The following is a 21,463-nucleotide window of genomic DNA, read 5'->3' as shown; positions in this document are numbered from 1 at the left end:
CAGTTATTTAATTCATATTACAAAAATATCCATAGGGGGACATTGAGATCTGCAGACATATTTAATCCATGATCAAATTAAAAAGCATGGAGCTCAACGAATCCTTTTATCTTATTCCGCTGCCTATTTCTATAGGTTCTGTAAGTTGTCCATCTATTCTGACTTCCATTTTGTTGTTTTGGTAAATGTTTTTGATAGTTTTTATAATATTTAGGAGAACTTCTCTATTATACAGAAGATGGATTATATCTTTGAGTCTTACTCTGTCAAACGCTTTCTTTAGGTTAATGAGACACAGAAATACTGCTTTATTATACTCTAGTGATTTCTCAGTTAATTTGCTTTATAATGAATACTGCATCTGTACACGATCTTCCACTACGAAAACCCTGTTGTTGTGATGAACAATCTGCTAAACTTATCCTCTGAATTAATAGCACTTGTAAAATTTTAGTTACAAGTTTTAGCGTAGTGTTTAAGACGTTTATATCTCTGTAGTTTTCTGGCTGTTTTTGATCCCCTTTTGAATAGTAGAATTAATTCGCTCGTTTCCCATTCTTCAGGTATTTTACTGTGTTTTATAATTTGATTAATTAATGTTGTTAATTGTTCTGTCATTGCTGCTTCTCAATATTTCAGTAATTCGTTTGGTATCTTGTCTTTTATTTGCTGTTGTTCTGTTCTGCAGGTTTTCAGTATTTTCCGAACTTCCTGTACATTTATATTAAGTTTTTCACTTGTTGTAATCTCTACTGTTTCTGATTCTAGCGTCATTTGTTTTTTGCATAGAGCTTTTTTAGGTAGTCAATCCACGTATCCTTTTTTATGGGTTTTGGTTCTATTAGTTCGTTTACCTCCGTGCTTTGACCTCTTATGAAGCGCCATATTTCCTTTTGCAGAGGACACTTTAAGTGTAGTAATTAGTGGATCGTCATTTGTGAAAATTAAATCTTATAGGTTCAGTTACCAGTATTATATTTAAGTTCATGATAAAGTTTTTAAACAATTTTTGGGAATTGATAGGATCAGTTTTGGAAATAATGGGCCAACCTATGGAATGGATCTCTGGAAAATTAAATTCTCCAACGGCAATTAGATTTTCAAGGATTGATAATTCCTTAAGTTTGTCAATAAGCATATCGTTCTGAGTAAGTTCTGTATTTGGAGGTTGGTATAGGCAAATCGTATTAAATGTAAAAGAGTTATTAGTAATAAGTAAGTTAACATCGGTTCTGAGTTTTCCTAGAAACTCAGAAGTCATGGTCTACACGATTCAATGGTAGGAACGAACCGTCAATACAAATAGATATACGCTAAGCCATCAAAAGTTATATTAACTAGACACATTTTTAAAGAAATAAAGACATTCACTTTATATTATTACATTTGTAAAATTTCTGGGTGAGCTCTGGCTTAGGCCATGAATCTGGTAAAACAAAATGAGTCCAGTAGCTTCTGAGATATCGATTCGATAGTGTTTTTTTCATACTAGCACTTACTTTCTATCACAATTGATACAACATCTTACAGTTAGGCTCTTTCGTATAAAGTTTATACCTAAGATATATATTTTATAAAAATAACTTGGGCATTATTTGTTTGTAGAGTGCTAGTTATTGAATTTTTTATTGCTGAATATTACAGTTTTCGTTATTTTAGATTTGATTGATAACAGAATCAACGGAAAGTACCTAAATAAAAACTCGTTATTATATTATATAGTAACGTAATAATGGTTGCCTATATATTAGATTCAATAAATTTGTTACATGAATCCTAATTTATATAATATTATAGTCATATACAGCGTTTATTACAAATTTTTATAATAAAAAAGTTCCATTACATTAATGTAATAGTCCGTTTACTTTAGCGTAATTAACTAAACATCTATAACCTAATCGAATACCAATTTGTTTATTTTTTTAAAGTCGAAGACGATAAATGACACAATCGCTTAAATTGTCTACATAAACTGTAATTATTTATTGTTTAAACTTTGAATACTTATTTTTATCGAGCCGATTTTTGATGAATACCTAATTATCTTCTATAAATGTATAAATCTCAAGTCTAAAACTTATATTTTACTTATTTCTTTATTTCTTTAATTGTATTTAACTCGCAATTTGTGCTAGCATATTATAGGTATATAATTAAAAGGAAAATTTCACTTTCAGCAAAAGAAAACATAGGGACCTTCACAAAACATAAAAAACTAATTGGAGATGCTGATTAACGGTCACTGATTTATTGTGAACGTTAGATTTGCAGCAATTATTCTAGTTAAAGTAAACTGAAGTCATGAAATTTATTTTTTATATGTCAGATTCTAGACAACTTAATGGATATCATAAAAAAATAATTAGTCTTAGATTTATTAGTAAAAGTAACGCAGTTTTCACCACTTCACAGTAGGTGGTACTTTCCATATCTTTGAGATAATTCCTTTAACTAGCTCTACAACTATGTGTCTACAACTCTACAACTTATTTCTTTTTATAGTCGATGACTCTTTTTGATATCCGGACTTCCAAAATGTATAAATCATTTGCGTCGCTCTTTAAGGAACGTTTAGTTAAGAATAAAAGCAAGTAAGTAAGCAATAGTGTTTAACCCACCCTGAGAGACTTGCACATATCTTAAGAATGACATTAGGGTGATATAATTCATATTGGAGCGAGAAGGATTAACTTGTGTAAATAGAAATCACTCAACCTGCCACAATGCTCCTCCACACTCCTCCCACCCTAGCCCGATAGCCCTCTGAGGCGTTATAGAAGCTCTCTTATTATCAAAGTGCTTATCATGAGCAAGTTCTGGGTAGGTACAAGGACTCTTACACAAATGCCTACCCCGATCAATTCAGGCCAGCGTTAGGCGCTATTTTTCCGCTATTTCTAGTGACTTATCATCGATCTGTATTGCTTGCTCGGACCTTGAGTCCCCGCTTTGGGCTACGCTTAGTTCGGCGACTTGTCGCTCGAGGATGTGGGCCCCTATTGTCCTTTTTTTGGGTTTTGTTTTTTGGTGTCCGAAGCCGTTTTTTGTGTATTTTGTAGATTTTTTTGAAGGCTATCTGAAACACATAAAATCCTCTTCTGGTATTTTTTTTTATGTAGACATGACTCAGTCTGTATTTCAATGTGCCTGTAGTAAGTTATCGTTCCATAGTTTTCGTGGTCTTCCTACTGATCGTCTTTCTATTGCGAAACCGTCTTTACTAGTCTATTTGTTGTTATTCTATTCTATTTCTTACCCAGTTCTTGATGTACTTTTAGCTCTGTCCCATAGTGTCTTACCATCAATTATTCATCTCTGCTGTTTTTAACATCCTATTTGTCTTTTCTGTGTCAGGTTCTATTTCTGCCGCGTATGTCATTATTAGTCTGATGACTGTTTTGTAAAGTGTGCCATTCATTTCTCTCCCGATATTTTTATTTCTCCGTATTGTTTCATTCACTACCCTGCGGCTCTGTTTGCTCTATTTCCGTGATCTTCCACTTCAGTTTAGGGCTTTCCATAGCTAGATAATGTGATGCCTAGATATTTAAACTCTATCACTTGTTCTATTATCTGACCTGCCAGCTCCAATTTACATCTTAGTAAATTTGCTGTTATTACTATGCATTTTGTGTTTTTTGTGGAAATTAACATGTTAAATGTTATGGCGATTACATAAAATTGGTGTAGCATATGTTGGAAATTATTTTTAAGAGAGTAGTACCGCGGTGTGTGCATAGCAGATTATTTTAAGTTGTTTTTCTTCAATTGGATATCCTTTTTTAGTTCTTACTTTTTTCATTATTTCATCCATAATCAGGTTGAACAATAGAGGCCTCAGGGAATCTCACTGTCTTATTCCATTGCCACCTTCAATAGGGTCGGTTAGTTTTTCTTCTACTTTTACTTTTAATGTGTCGTTTTGCTGAATATTTTCGATCGTTTTGATTATTCCTAGAGGTACCTCTCTTGAGTAGAATGTAGAATGTAGAATGTAGAAGTGGATAATGTCCTTTAATTTGAACCAGTCAAATGCCTTCCTTTGGTCCACAAAACATAAATATGCCGGTTTGTTGTATTCTAATAGTTTCTCTTACACTTGCCTCATTATAAATATAGCATCAGTAAATACTGCATAATCTTCCCGACCTAAAACCTTGTTGTTCTTCTGCTAGTGTTATAATTGCATTCAGTTTATTTGTTATCACTTTGGTAGTTAATTTTAGTGTTGTGTTTAATAAATTAGTTTCTCTGTAATTATCCTGGTCCGATTTGTCTCCCTTTTTGAAGGGATGTATTAGGATGCTTGACATTCATTTTTGAGGAATTCTGTTTTGTATAAAATCAACATTAGTAAATACACTGCAGTACCAAAGATGAGCGCGTTGTCTTTTTTTAATTTGGTTTGGGTGATCTTTAGGCTCAGAGAAATTTTATTCTGACTTTTTCCCCCAACATATCCAGTACCCTTATTTGTTTCTGTATCTGGTAATGTAAGCAGCTTCTCTAAGGCAGTTACTTTGTGCTGCTTGAATCTTGTTTTTGTTGCTACGGCTTGTGTGTCCCCAGGCAAGAGATGCTTATGTGACTGTTGGTAGTATGATGCTGTTTATGTCTTAATTTTGTTTTCATAGCTATTTTGCTTCTTCCTTATGCGAGTCCTCTTATTGCAGCTCTGACCATTGTTGTTTTCTGAACTGTCGCGGTAATATGTGATGTGAATGTTAGACCTTAATCCATTGCGACTCCTAGGTATTTAGCTTCGTTTTGCAAATTGATGGGTCTGTCTGTTAGGGATACTGTTAACTGTTCTTTTTAATTATCTCTTTTATTTTTGAAGATAATTGTTTATCCATTTTTATTCGATACTCTATTCTTCTATCATATCCAGTACTGTCTGTAGATTTCGTATAGCTTCTAGGTTTCTGTGATTTGCCGCGATTACAGTGCTGTCTGCCTAAAGTTTGATTAGCGTTTCAGGTGTTCTTGGAATGTGTGCTGTATAGCTGTATATATGCTACACAGGAGTAGTGATAAGACTGCTGATTGTGATGCTATAGCTTCTAAAAATACATGTTTAAATAGAACTGGTTCTATCTGGACCCTAAATCTTCGGTCGCTTAGATACGGGGAAATGAGTTTCTTCATAGCTGTTGTATTCATAATCTCTAATTTTGTATGTCAGTCCTTCGACATGCCTGATGAAAGTATTAAAACTTACAAGGTTTACAGTGGGTAAGGAATCCGTTTCAAATTACATCCGAAAGGCTCTCTACTACCGAAAAAGAAACCTTGATAGACTTAACGGTCAATGCCGAAATATACAAACAGTTTAATAGTAAATTCCTCTTCGAATTTTGGGCAGGAATAAATGATGAGTTTTCCCCACTAAAATCTAGAGTATTCAAAGTCATACCTTTGAACGTGTTGACAGCTTCACATACCAAATCTTACAAATAGGGAATACTATGGACTCCAAAAGCATTTCCACTCAAGAAACATTCAAAGAAGAACTAAAATTATTATATACAAAACATTGCTGAGGCCGGTCCTCACATATGGAGCAGAAACATGGACTCTAACGCAGAAAGATGAAAGACTTTTGGGAATATTTGAGCGTAAAATACTCCGCAAAATATTTGGAGCTATAAACGACCAAGGGCAGTGGCGCAGAAGATATAATTTTGAATTGTATCAGATCTTTGATGAGCCAGATGTCATAACGTTCATTAAAACACAGCGACTTAGATGGACTGGACACATAATACGAATGCCAGAAAATACGATTGCTAAAAAGCTAACCACAGGAACACCTGTAGGAAGAAGAAGCAAAGGCCGATCGCGAATTAGGTGGTTAGATGGAGTTGAAACCGACTTACGGATATTAAAAATCAGAAGATGGCAACAGGTTGTCAGAAACCGAACAGAATGGCGACGAATCTTAGAGCAGGCTAAGATCCACAGAGGATTGTCGAGCCAAAGATGATGATGTTCCGTATACTATTACCGTTTTCAACATCCTACCTTTGCGAAACAGGCTGTTCCGCGGTGGTTTTTTTTTTGATAGGATGTGGTGATACCATCACATTTTTATTTTTTTGCATTCCTTCCATTTTCTCTGTTCTGGGCAGGAATATGTGGACTACATAGTACATCATATTGTGACACAACCGATATATTATAAAGTTACTGATTAAACAATACTACAATAATTAAAGGACAATAACATGGGTACCTAGCAAAATTTTGGTTTTAGCTTTTTAGTAATTTCATAGATCTGATGATGGAGTATAAATTGTAAACTCCGAAACCGATCGTAGAAAGTACCAACAATTAGTATTTTATAAACTTAAAGTATTTTTAGACACTTTTCTTTCCACATCAGTAAGAAATAGTTTTCTTCTCTTTGCCTTTTTTCGTTTTTTAACTTATTATCATATCTTTGTATCGTTTAAGATTATATTTAAAGCAGCAAGAATATATCTAGTTTTTATTATTTAGATGGATAGGTACATTGATCTTGTTACTTATTACTGCAATAGATTTCTTAATCCGGTTCTGGTAGCGACTTCCATCAAGGAAGTAACAAAGTGAGTGTAATTCAACTTGACTTTCTGGTGCAAAGTAATAATATGAATGTCAAGCACCTCAACACAGATTTACTCAGACTGTTTACTTTGTGTATTGGAAAACGTCATAATTATCGCGGAGCAAAAAGTGTAAGATTATAGAGATTACGATCAAAGCAAAAACGATCAAACAAGCCTTATATAATAATAAGATACATGTTTGTATTAAGAGAAAAATAGTTATATTACCTAATACGTAAGTTGTAAATATATCAAAATTTGTATTTATCTAAAGCTGGATTTATTTTTATTTTTTGTTATAAAATACAGTACAGCATATGCCTATCTATTAGACACTATACAAGGGACTAAGACGTACCTACTCTGCAAGACTATGGTGGAAACCAAGTATTTATTATATTATAGAAAAAGTCACAGCATTAAATGGAAGGAAAAAGTCCAAAATAACATCAACAGTTATATTCTTCTTCTTTAACCTTTCGCTACCGAAGGGTCAAGTTGTTTTGTAGTTGACGGAGGGGGTACATTATGTACCCCATGCATTTTTATAGATTAAATATTAACATAATGCAATAATTTTAGTTAAAACATAATTAAAACAAATGCAAGTATTTTTTATTGAATATAAGTAACAATAAAAAAATATATGGTGTCTTGAAAAAATTAATTATCGTTTTTTTGATTAGCTTTACATTTTGTACATATTATTGTTTGAATTGTTGTGGTTGTTTGATGTTCAGCACAAACAAAGAATTTACAAGAATTGCACGTTTTTCTGCTTTTGCGGTCCTTCTTGCGTGGACAAAGTAAACATCGCCCTGAGGATTTCAAGATGGTGGCGTTGTTTTCGCGATTCTCCCTTGGTGGCGGTGGGCATAATTCGTACATCGCGTTTATAATTCGCTTATGGAATTTTTGTGGACTTTGTAGTCGCCTATCGACATGGGGCTTTATAAGTTCTTGACCCAGGTTTAGTAAAAAATCTCTGCGTCTGTGAGAAGCTTCATACGCACGAATGGAATTCTTTGTCGTCCACAGTACGTATGCATTCAGACCTGCAATGTCTAGAAGATTTTGAAACAAAACAAATGGCCATCTCTTAGAGGCTCTTTTAGAAGAATATTCATTTACCATCTTATTCATAGTATCTACGGCACCTTTTGTAGAATTGTAATGCAAGATTATGTCTGGCTTATAGTCCGTCTCTTCTCCGCTAATTTTATCGTCGTTATGTTCTGTACTCAATAAAATTACTTCCTTATTATTTTTAGGAACGTAAGACGCCAATGTTATTTCCTCAGTGAAGGCATTTCAATTTTCTTATTCAATAGATGTACAAAATTTATGTAATCCTCTTTATATTTAATATAGTTATAATTATAATTGAATATGAAACAAAGAAAACCAAAATTTGCTAGGTGACACCAATAATATGAACAGGAATTGTATATTAAGTTTATTTTAAAGCCAATTGGTTGTAAAAATCATTATACGGAAACCCTTAGAAACCACAGAACACGATCCTATATTACGACGTCTCCAGGTCCTTATAAATAAAAAAAATAGACACAATGGGAGGAAATTTGTAGATATCTACAAATTACTCTACTCCTAAACAAGACTAATACCAACAAATCCCAGCATGTCACATTAAAGAATAATCAAAGAGACTTGTTTTTCTTTGACTGTAGATCAGACTTAATATTAGAGACGTAACATAGTTTTTGTTACTTTTATAACAAGAAAAGAAACATTTTATAATTCTTTTAACAACAAAGTATATTCCAAACAAAAAATCATACAAAAATTGTTGAAAGTTTTGTTTAAAACACACGTCCGTCTCTGTATCAGGTTGTCCTAACATCGCAACAGCAAGAGATAGTACAAAAACAAGCGGACGAGGTTTAAACATTTACTTTCTTGATAAATAAATGAGGAAATGATATCTATACGTTCCTCAAAAGTTGTTTGGTCGAAAAAAGTAGAAGAGTAGTGGTAGATATTACCGCAATTTCTCCAGTCTCAAGTTGGACGGCCTTTGAAGGAGAAAGTAAAGAGCTTACAGCACTTCACATGATTATTGTGACTGGCATTCCCGGCGATGTTAACGATGATGAAAACGATGATGTTATTGTTCGTTTAGTCTGCCAGAGAAGGCACGACTTTGTCGCTGTTCGACATTGACGACATACAGGGTGTGGCGATAAATAAGGCAAATGACCGCTTTATTTTTTTAACATACAAAATCTTATACATGTATATATATATATATATATATATATATATATATATATATATATATATATATATTCACACTTCAGCAAAAACTTTGATATCAGTATTATGAATTGGAAGGCCATAATGGCGCAACAATTCGTCAAACATTCCGTGTATACATTGGATTTTTTCGAATAGCTCAAAATAAATTGTAGCTAGTTCGACTTGTGGGAAACAAGCCGTCTGTGTATGAATTTGTATCTTTTCCAGATCTCTGATGAAGCATGGAATATGCTAAAATAACGTTATAAGATCCTAATGATGACGATTTATACACGGAATGTTTAACGAATTGTACTGTTGTGCCATATATATGGCTTTCAATTCATATTATATATATGCGCCTACAAATTTAAATAAATTATTTGAAAGCAATACTTACTGTCAGCATAACTGGGATGTAATAATCTCAAAAACTTCTGCCCTCTATTTCCCCATTTTGGATGGCGAACGTTATTACATTCCCCCGAAGGTTTCCTAAATTTCATTGGCGGACATCCAATGGACTCCTCTTGCTGGCACAACGAACTAGACCATTTTCCGTTGACCGTAGCTTGTCGTTCAATGGAAAGAGCTTTTTGGACGATCGGTCGCAAGTCATCCGGCAGAGTTTTTGTGTACTGTGTTAAGTTGTATTCGTATGGTTTCAGACTAGATTGGGGTGACACCAGTACTGCCAGTAGCGTCAGTGGCAATAATCTGTAACAATTAAGAACAATAAATCAATACGTACGGATCAGAGATCAGAATCCTGGCTTAAGAACTTAAGGGAATGGTTTGAATGCAATAGTGCAGAACTTTTTAGAGCGGCAATCAACATAGAGTCCGCATAGCAATGATGATTTCCAACCTTAGATAGAAGATAGAACTTAAAGAAGAAGAAGAAGAACGAATCAGAGATTTTTAATATATTAACAGTAAAAGATATTCATTTTTGGTGTTATACCGAAAATGAACAAATTTGGTATCTTAAATATAACATGTATACGTTAGGTATTGAATTTTAAGATTCTACAGAAAAATTCTAGACAAAATTTGTCTAAGGTATTATAGGTCCTTACGAAGGATAAAGGATAGAGGAGGAGGATTATAGGTCCAAACATTATATTTTTTGAGTTATTTATCAAGAACAAACTTTTTAAAGTTATTAGCTCATCCAATTACAAACACATTGTCTTGAAAACCTTTGCACACAAATATTACTGCTGCTGCTTGTCTAGCGATAATCCAAAATAGTCGCAAACTCACGAAATATAATGAAATGAAAAAGACAGTAAAGATTTCTTTTCACGTACAAATCGTCTATGTATCTGTTTATACGCATTTCGCGTTAATAAAGCTCATCAGAACAGTTATTCATAGGCGTTCTCAACGTGAAAAATAGATCTTTCCTGTCTTTAAGAAGCAAGAATAAAATGGCTTCGAAACGGACGCAATAGCGACATCTGATATTAAAATTATTTCGAAACTGAAGAGTGGCCGAGCTAAGTGATCTAAGTACCAAAATTAACAATTGCCAGAAATCAAAAAAAACTTTATTAACCAAAAAAATAAAACAAATATATAATTATTTATGGAAATTCCGCTTCATTAACAAGTACCTAAATAACGTATAACAAATTTTCGGTGTTAATATACTAAACAAACTTAGTAATACTAAATAAATGAAAAAAAAAATGGAAATGATCTAAGTCCACAGGAATAATATTTGACTAAATATCTAAAAAAGAGGTGAAAAATGCTCTATTTTCGTGGTTAATGAATTCTAGCATGGCGCGAAGGTCTTTTTTCTTACTTTCGTTTATTTGCTGAACACCAGAAAAACCCAAGAGCTCTGTCGACTTTAACTTTTGGACAGTCACACCTTTTTTCAATACACGACACTTCTCTCATCCAATTAAGTCACTCAAATTTTTCTTGTACCACACTGTTCCCGGCTCTTCTTTCGTCACACGTAACCACGATGCTTGAGTAATACCAAGTTTAGATGTATCTATACATTCTGATGATATTTTATCGAAATCAAAGAAAGTACATTCTCCCATATCTAAAAGTCTGTAAGGTCTGGAAGGTCTAGCAGCAGCAATTACAGTTTTTAAATCGTTTACTGTTTGAAGCTTGGAACGTTTTGCTCGTTTCTCTATGAGAGCAAAATCTCTATCTGAAGATGAAAAGCTATGACCGGAAACTAAAAATTTATGATCAATGGTATCAAAATGTCCATTAGCTACTAAGAAAATGTATAAGAAGATAAATATTCGGTTTTTCAGTTGACCTGCACAGTTGTCGCTCCATATACATAGTTTTCGCTTATAAGTTGAAAGCTCTCCTGTATTCAAGGCTTGTAAAAGACATGATGCCATTTGGTTCCCACCACGACCCGATTGTCCTTCATGCCAGATGCACATTATCCCATCTGCAGTATCTTACATGTGTATTCCAAAATTGTAGCATGACAATTGGCGGCTGTAATACATACTACTATGCGTCAATTTGGGAAGCGAAAATACTTTTTGTAGATCCATGGTAATGGTACAGGTATCGCTACCTGGAAGAGTACTGCTCGTACTATCTTCTTGAAAAACATTAAGAGCTTTATCTGTTTTTCTATGATGTAATTCCAACTCATTTTTAGCTTTTCTGGATATACTAAGGTCTTTGTCCTTGCCTCTTAAAAAAAGTAAATCACAAGTCTTACAAGTGTCAACTCTAGGTTTTCTAAAAGAAAGATTTGGAAAATCCTTCATAAAAATTTTCCTATAGAATTTGTATGTTGTGGTGCTGTCAGGATGTTTTATTTTAAAAGAGTTGTATAGCTTATTAACATTAAGGTCTGGACTGAGATATTCCTTTTCACTTTTTGAACGACTGTAGTGGCTCTCGTCCCTCGGGAAGCTATTGATGTGATTATTTACCATCTGTCTGTCATGAAGAGTATACTTAAATTTTCTAACACCTCCTCGTTTATCCTTAAAGGTTGTATGTCCCTCCTTTTTACGCCTAACAAGCGTAGTAATCTTTTGCGGACTTATAGCAAATATTTCCAAAAACGTTTTTTTACAAACTCTTTTCACATTACCTTCCCCGTCTGGAACAAAAAAAGCTATGGTACACTGTCGTCTACTTTCTGATGAATCACCAGAACTACCATTGCGGCGACGTTGGATTGGTAAAACTTGCAATAATCCCATGAGATAGCTGCCTTGCTCGTTGAGTTCAAGGCCACGATACAAGTCGAAAAGCTTAATTTTCATATCAACCACGTCTCTACAGCTGAATTTACATTTGCACGTGATCTAAAATAGAAAAATCTCATGATAATATATCATATCAACAAAGCCAAAGTAGCAATAAAAAAAGTTTTAGGTAGCTACTCAAAAATTTCAAGCGAAATATCTGTTAAAAATCTCGTACTAACCTCATTTTTTGGAATGGCCTTTCCAAGTTTTTGCAGCTTACATTTTTGTGTAATGTAGGGTTTTCCACTCAATCTAGCTTCACTCTGTGAAGCACATCATCAAACGCACTAGAATCCATTGTATTTACTTTAAAACACAAATTCATCAATCGATTCTAACGACAATACGTCAACCTGAAAATGGCACTTAGATCAATTAGCACAGCACATGATCTTGGACTTACAGGCGGCTCCATCTTTGGGCTTCGTTTGCAATCACTAGAGTGAAGTTAGCACGTAGATCTCATAGGGGGACATTGGCATAGGAACATAGATCATATTGATTGAATAAAAACAAAATTTTATGTTTTGGCACTTAGATCACTTAGCTTGGACACTCTTCAACTATTTTACGGATTCACGAAATACACTTTAAATATGTCTTAAAGTTACCATATTACAGAAATGTTTCAATTATAGAATAGCAAATCTTATAATTGTGCAAGCTATTCTTTACTGTAGACACGGATATGGCAATTTAACTAATTCTTGGATCTTTCTTGGACTTGCTTTTAATTAGATGTTATCTTTATTGAAGAAGTTATAATCTTCATTTCAATTATTGGAATTGATTACAGACAAATATCAATGCTTTTAATATAAAACACGATTTCTCATAATAATTTGTTTATCGACACATAGCGGAGAATAATTGTTAACAATAAAAAAATGTTTATCACGAAAAAATTACATAAAATCGAATAAATAATTTATAAACGGATGTCAATTAATTATGAAAGAGGATTTGTCACTGCGTCTTGGAATATTTTATTATAAGTTTATAGGTGAAAACGTGAATTGTTTGGATTCCCTTTTATGCAAATATACAGTAATAAACAGTTCTTAGAATTTTTTTTATTAAACACCTAAGCTGTGTTTATACCACTGAAATATGCGCTATAGTTGACAATTATCAACATAAATAACCAAAGGATACTTCAATTCTTATATTCAAATGCCTATCAAATAAATGTACTTTGGAGAAGGGAGTACGCCAAGGATGCGTTTTATCTCCATTATTATTTAACATCTATAACATCTAACTATTGTGGATTGCGAGGTAATCTCCTCTATGGAGCTCTAGTTAACAGTTCATACAGCTAGCAAGAGTAGGAATGACTAAACTAAACACGGTATGATCGTCGTATTAATATTATAAACAAAAGGAGGCTCGTTTGAACTCTGGTCTTTTCCGTATTTTACTATGCATTTAGGACATGGACAGTCAAAGAATCAGACAGACGACGCATAGACACTTTTGAAATGTGGATATGGAGAAGACTACTTCGAATTCCGTGGACGGCTCGCCGCACGAATGCCTTGATTCTGGATGAAATTAAACCTAATGACCACTTCTATAGTACTGTATGCTCTGAAAATTTAAAGTTCTTTGGTCCGACATCTATCAACGTGATCACAAAAGGGAGCGGTGGTTCAAGGAAGGCCTCAGAGTCAACGTCAACGCAGCAGATATCCACAGCAATGGACAGACGAAAATGCTTCTTAAAAAACAGTATACTAAGTGAAGAAATATTATTAATCAAACAATCCGAACTGCCAAAGCTCAATGATAAATGATAACACACCAGCTAAGATCTAAATGACTATGATGATGCCTTAAATTCTAAACTCTATGGTGTCCTCTTACTGTATCTAATACTTATACACTGTAGCCAATATACAACACAGTACTGTGCTCTGCGTCTACACTAGTTAACACTTTATACTAACTCAAATGGTTTTCTTCGTTTGAGTCTTCTTTCTAACCCAGTACTATCGACGTGATAAATGGCCTCAATGTTTGCATGAAAATGAAGCCATTATTCGTGACTACTTCGCCATCCCCTTTATATATTTATTTACACCTTCTATCTTAAGATTCCTGTGTAGGTCGACATTTCTGATCATACCAAGAAGCATCAACGATGTTCCTTAATACTGTATTCTGGAATCTCTTGATTATCTGAATATTACTTGAATTGGCACAGCTCCAGATATTCAATTTTATCACGAAGTTATTGTTTGACATGGGAATTTCTGTTCACCTACCTAACATATTTCTAAGTAACCATTACATTTTTTGGTTAATTATGTTTGACCGACATATTATTATCTCTTAATATTAGTGGTACAGTAGCAGCTCAGAAGAAAAAACATAAAGCGTTCACCTCACACGCACACCCTTCTCTGTGGATACAAACTCAACGACTTCAATCGAGGAAAAGTTTTCTATATACCATCGAAGATCTGACCGAGCCAAAATAGAGACAGCTTGTGGAAATCTTAAGGTGACAACAGTACTGAATTGATGATGCTCTCAGAGAACCTCCCACTTGGACACAAAGATAGATGGGCGAAATGAAAAGTGCTTAATAGACTTCGTGCTGGGTTGACAAGATCCAGAGCCAACCGAATAAAATGGGACTTCCCCTTTCCTCTGTAAGTCAATATTTTTGTATAATATGCGCTGTATGCACTGTTTTTACTGCACCAAATGCGCTTGACATTGCGCAGTGCCCATTTTAAATTTTTTCTTGTATAAATATATACACTTTTTATCTGCTATTTATGCACTCTATTTTAAAATATATGATACTTCTGACACAAATAAATAAAAATAAATATTACGGATGATGAGCTGTTGTTTGGCTCAAAAACTGTCAACCTAGAGACTAATGTGTCATTAATAAAAGAACTACTGCAGGTATAGTGCTTGACGAAAGACGTCATTTATTTAAATAAATCCCTGTTAGTTTGGGTTTATAAATATTATTTTTGTGACTTTCTTAATCGTATTTGTATTAAAAATTCTTGATTTCTTAGTTCTACTCATTTTTTCTTTAAAACAATAATTGTGGATTAAATAAATTGGGTATTCCTTCAGAAGGCTATGAATAAAAGTATTCTGCTAACAAAAATATATTCTTAACAAAAACAATGTCTTCATTAATCTTTTCGGATGCTGTAAATCGTTCGTAATCAGCAAGTAAGTCGAGGTTATTACATATTGGATAAATCCGTCATGTTTTCTATGCTTAGGTCAATCACAGACGCGTTTCTCTAAATCGTTACTTTCGTTACGACACAACCAGCAAGTACACGTGCTGATTATCCGTTAGCCATAAGTTACGTGCAATCTGTTTTTTAACTAGTTAGTTCGTTATTGTTAAATAATTTGTTGCACTTTTATAATGTCAACTATGTAAAATTGGTAAGAAAAGATTTAAAAATATTGGAAGAAACCGGTAGAATACTATGGATATGGATAAATATGTTTTTCAAGAAATATTTTATACTTTTACTAAGATATAAATCCTCGATAGTTACATAGGTTATAGTTAAAGTTGTAGGTAGTTACGATTCTTACCAGGCAAGAAGATGAGGATTTTAATCTCATTTCGAAGCAGCGAAACTAAATTCCACTGCGGAAAAAACTTTTAAATTGAAGTATATAGTAAAAAGGAGAAAGGACCTTTATTAAAAATAATTACTTTCTCGGGAACAGTTTTTATACAAAGACCAGCAAGATCGCCGGATCTATTACTTTTAGACTTTTTCCTTTAAGGTAATATAGAATTGATAACTATGTCAATAGACCACAAAACTCACACTACTTGTTTCAAGTACGTTTTTAATATAAAACAGTAATTGTTTTGTTAAATTTAAATGATTTAAAATAAAATAACATTTTTTCTAAGCTGGTCTTACTATTTTCTCTTAAAATTTATATACTAAAACGGTTTTCATGACGTGATTCGTGTTTCTGTTCCTAATTACCACTCGTTTCTATTTTGATAGTCTCATTCCCTAATATTTTTTTAGACATCGTCTTGACGACGCCCTTAATCCATGTCATTGGCGGTATTCCTCATTTCCGCGTCTCTGTTGGGGTCCAGTCTAATACTTTTTGAGGTTTCTGCTTTCTTTCATTAGTCTGACATGTCCGTGCCGCTATTGCGTATATGTTCCAATCGTGATCTTCTTGCGACTCTCCTTCAAATGTCTATTTTAGTAATTATTCTTAACCTTATTCATTGGAGATAGTCTCAGACAGCCTGTGTTTTATTTAGAGCTGTATCTACCTGACCGACGTGAAATGATATGTAACATACCGGGTAAGCATATTCAATTCCGGAGTAACATAGGGGCATAGAACTAGTTTTTACTTAGTGTCCGTGTTAATAATAGGGGTAGCTCAAAAATAAGCGACAAATGGTATTTTTTAACCTAGGTCAAGGTTCCTATCCCCATATAAAGCTACAAATGCTAATTTTTAACCCAGGTCAAGATGGCCTCTTCATTTCCGTTATTCTGTTCATATCCCCATATATGTCTGTGGTTATTGAAGTCACCTATAATGACGGATACCTTTTGGTTAGTTAGGTTTTGTGAAGGGATAAACAAAGTCAGTATTTGGCGGTTTATATAATTTAAGTTATGGTTAAATGTTTTACTTGCAGCGTAAGGATATATATATATATATATATATATATATATATATATATATATATATATATATATATATATATATTTATATATATATATATATATATATATATATATATATATATATAAAAATATATATAATATTATATATATAAATATATATAATATATATAAATATACATTGGCTCTGTTAAATATATATGTGTGTTTCATAATAGATATAATAAAGATAATTTAAAAAAAGTGCTTACAAACCCTATATATATATATATATAAATATATATATATATATATATATATATATATATATATATATATATATATATATATATATATATATATATATATATAGGGTTTGTAAGCACTTTTTTTAAATTATCTTTATTATATCTATTATGAAACACACATATATATTTAACAGAGCCAATGTAAATTTAAAATAAACTATCTTTAAATTGAAATTGTTATGAAACTAATTAAATTATATGGTCAATGTAAATTTTAAACAAACTATCTTTAAAATTGAAATTGTTACTAAACTAAATTATAAAACTAAATTATATTAACAAAATGTTGTACCTTTCTGTCACTGAATGCCTAAATGAAACCGTTCTCCAAAATAAAGATTTTAATCACCACTCAATGTCTTCGTTCTCAGCTTCGGTTATCTTTGTTTTTGTGAAATTCCTTTTTCCAATTGTCAGCTCCCAACAATTTAAAATATTTTTCTTCTTAATAGCATTTATATTTATTCGTCTTTTTAATATACCAATATCCAATTACCAAATATATTATATAATTTTAATTTTCAATTAATACTTTCTTCCATTATCCAATCACCATTTATACATAACATTAATCTTCAATAATATTCTCTTTATTGTACTTTCCAATACTATCAAATTTTAATACTAAATCACTGATTATTGCATACTATATACTTTCTTCCTAATTCTGACTGACTAATCTTGAACTTACTGAACAACTGACTTCACTAACTGTAACTAACTGTGTCTGTCTTCTTAATAACTAACTGTCTGACCTTATACTGACTTCATAGTAACTGTAACTGTCTTACTGACTGACTGGCCATTTTGAATCCAAATCACCGAGTATTTATACGTTTTCAATGTTCCAGAACCATATGGCAAGAAATCATATTCGAATTGTTCTATATATGAATGTTCTCGAAAAAGTATATCTTCGATCCACAGACATAACCATATTCGCGAAGGTTCTACCGTAAACAAAGGTTAAATTCTGTATTCTAGAGAATTCTTTTCGTTTCTATCGAGAATTTTATTGACATTTAGGCTTTTCAGATCAGAATATAAACTTATATGTAATTTAAACAACCTAAATTAATAAACTACACTATTTCAAATCCGTAACTATATGTAAACTAAACATTTCAAACCAATAAATAACCTCACTTTATATTCGTCTGTCACTTTTAGAGTATTTTTGGTTGCCTATGCACATGGCTCACTTAAATATATTTACAATATTGTAATTATTAAAAAAAAAAAACTTTTTACACTTATTATATGCAAATTTCTTAAAAATGCCCTCATCTAAATATATTCTATAGTATATAACTTATTAAAATAACCAAATACTTTTTATATCTAATATTATCTAGTATATAACTTATAAATTATTTTTAAACAATATCTCAATATATATATATATATATATATATATATATATATATATATATATATATATATATATATATATATATATATATATATATATATATATGATTAAAACTATCTGACAATAATGTTTTGTTTAGTTCAAATAACGGTCAATGGATCAAAACTTCTGCTTTCGTTTGGTCTAAGGACCAATAAACCACTTTTACCAGGTTACGCTAGACGTAACACGATGTGCTTGGTGATTTTAAACGATACTGTTAGATTATAATTGTAGTACGTAGTATAGTCAAGTCATTATTTAGTAAAGAGCAGGATGATAGTTTTCATATTGATCAAATATGATCTTTTATGCTTGTTTTGTTTTTTTGGCGTACATTCGTACGAAAATCTGAACATTTTTAAAAAAATATGCATTTCTTATATTAATAAAGCATTTATTTTTGTTAAGTGGTAAATTTTGGTAACGAGGTTAGATTTATAGGTGAAACGCTGGACGATAATCAGAGTACAATAAAACTCTAAGAAATGTCTAACGAACACGGGTTTTAGTAATCGAATTCAGCTCTGCTGACTAATCCTATTATCAATTTCTCAAGATATACGTCTCGTTACCATTGGATATTCATACATTTATAGTTTGCATTATGTAGCAAAGAGAGATGGTAGAAATTAAGTTTCCAGCACCAAAAAATTGATACATATCGGAGATAGGAATAAGCGTACAAAAAATCCTAGTCCTCTAAGTTGGGGTTTCCGAAATGGTCTTGTTCCTCACATTATACAAAAAATTTAGAAACAATAATAGCTAGAAAGATAATAATCTCACTAAATTCAGAATTTCGATGAAAAACTATTAAAATCATAATCATCATTTGGCTCTAGAACTCTGTGTGAGTCTTGGGCCGCGTTTACTATTTCCCTCCATTGTTGTCGGTCCTGGGCAGCTATTTCACATTACTGTATTCCCATTTTGGCAGATCACTGGCTACTGCATCCTTTCATCTCTTTCTTGAGCGACCAACTGACCTTCTGCCATCGATCCTTTCCTTGAATGTGGCGATCAGGAGTCTTTCGTCACTCGATCTTAGAACGTGACCCGCCCATCTTATTCGGTTTGCTTTAATGTAGCGTACTATGTTTTTATCTCCATATACTGTCTGGAGTTCATCATTGTGTGTTCTTTTCCATTCTCCTGATCCTCATAGATAGTCCGCAGTATCTTTCTTTCCAGTACCAGTAATTTTGTCGTTTCCCGCTGGTTTAAAGTCCATGTCTCGCTTCCATACGTTATTGTGGGACAAATTATTGTCTTATACACTTTTATTTTTGCTGGTGTTAAGAGTATTTCTGATTTAAGTACGTTCATTAATGAGTAATATGCCTGTTTCCTGCAATGATCCTGGCTGCCACGTCCTTTTCATATTTATTTTCAGATGTTATATATAAACACTTTTTAAGTTTTAAAATTTTTAATTAAGTTTTAATTAAAACGATTATTAAAATTGCTCACGAATTAAACAAACAGGTAATCACGTTAACGAAAACAAAAAATAAAGAAGATCTTTTGAGTTAAAACTGCTACTATCATATATACAGCTATGCGCCAAAAGACAAAGATAAATAAAGAGTTGTGTCTATATTTTCTTCTTACAGTAACTATTTGTTAAAGATGTTATCGATTGACAACTTACTTTGCTGGCAACTATTGGGAACAGCCTGGTTGTATCCGTAATAAATAATTTTGTCAAGTTTTGAAGCCAAGATTTTTCTTCTTCCTGGTGCCCCTGTTATGCCATACTTCGACAGCTTTGGGCTTGTTTAAAAAAGTTTTGTAAACCTTCCAAGCCTTTACTCCATAATAACGTTGAGAAAAACATAATATTTGAGGATACGTTGGGTCCGAATGATTTATTATAACCCCTAAAGGTAGAGTTGATATTCATAAACGCTGATCTTGCCTTTACTATGGATAGTTGTATTTTGACAAAGTGGTTTCATTGGTGTTAATATTATCACCAAGGTTGCTCTTAATGACTAATATGTATTTTGTTTTTTACTATGATCCAGTCCATACTGTCTACAGATATTTGGTATCCGTGATATTGTTATTTGTAAACGTTCTAAACTATCCCAAATTAGTACGTCATCAAAATATCTCACGGTATTTAGATGTACTTTACTGAATAATATGTCTTCCCCTTTTTCTATCAAGAGCATGTGCGAAGACATGTTTAGGATATGTGATAAATAATAACGGCGACAGCACTCATCCTGTCTACTCTCCTATCTATTGAAATTGCTTCTGTCAACTGGTTATCCGTAGTAATGTTGGCAGTTTATTTCTAGTAAACGATATAGATGATGCTTCTAGGTCTTTGTCATATAAGCTCGTTTTCTTTAGGATTGTTATGGGCTTATAATGTTTTACCCTATCATATACCTACTTACAAAAGTCTACAAAAATAATATATACGTCACAGTTAACATCTCTGAATTTCTGAATGAGAACTTAGCAGCAAAAACTAGCCCCTGATCACTTAAATCATTGCGGAATCCAAACTGTGTATCTGACTTTTGGTTTTCGCGTTTTTTTGTGTATCCTGCTGCGTATGACTTTTATAAAATTAATTAAATGGTTTATTAAGCTAACAACATAGAATTATAAATTAGTAGATTAAAGTTTTTCTTCCAAAAAATATAAACTCTAAAAAATGACTCTAAACTCTAAAAATGAAACTTATAAATCTAATATTTGTCTATTTTGACTGTACTATGGAATGTTCTCTTTAAGAAGCATAAATTACTGCTTTTACATAACTTTTCATGGATAATTATATGGTAAAGATACCAATTAATGCTGGCTTTAGGTTCGTTGGGTTGTTAAATGATTTTTTAAAGAAGATATATGATGAAACTCTTACATTGTATACTCTGGAAGAGGTTACGTTGATAAAACCTAATCTGTAATAAATAAAGAAAGCAGAAAACGAAACCATTGATCCTACATCTTAAGAATCTGCTGTTAAACA

General features: G+C 32.4%; 1 protein-coding gene across 1 annotated transcript in view; it reads right to left on the bottom strand.

Moving 5' to 3' along the window:
• LOC140447258 (uncharacterized) overlaps positions 1–21,463 on the bottom strand; it is a 258,442-nt gene that overhangs the window by 115,290 nt on the left and 121,689 nt on the right. The window contains exon 2 of the mRNA XM_072539812.1: positions 9,253–9,569. Within this exon, the coding sequence (XP_072395913.1) occupies positions 9,253–9,569 (317 nt within the window). The remainder of the gene's footprint in view (positions 1–9,252; positions 9,570–21,463) is intronic.

This window comes from Diabrotica undecimpunctata, chromosome 8 (genome assembly GCF_040954645.1).
Source record: "Diabrotica undecimpunctata isolate CICGRU chromosome 8, icDiaUnde3, whole genome shotgun sequence".
Lineage (NCBI taxonomy): Eukaryota > Metazoa > Arthropoda > Insecta > Coleoptera > Chrysomelidae > Diabrotica > Diabrotica undecimpunctata.
The sequence above is the reverse complement of the archived record's forward strand: the minus strand, read 5'-3'. Positions and strand labels throughout refer to the sequence as shown.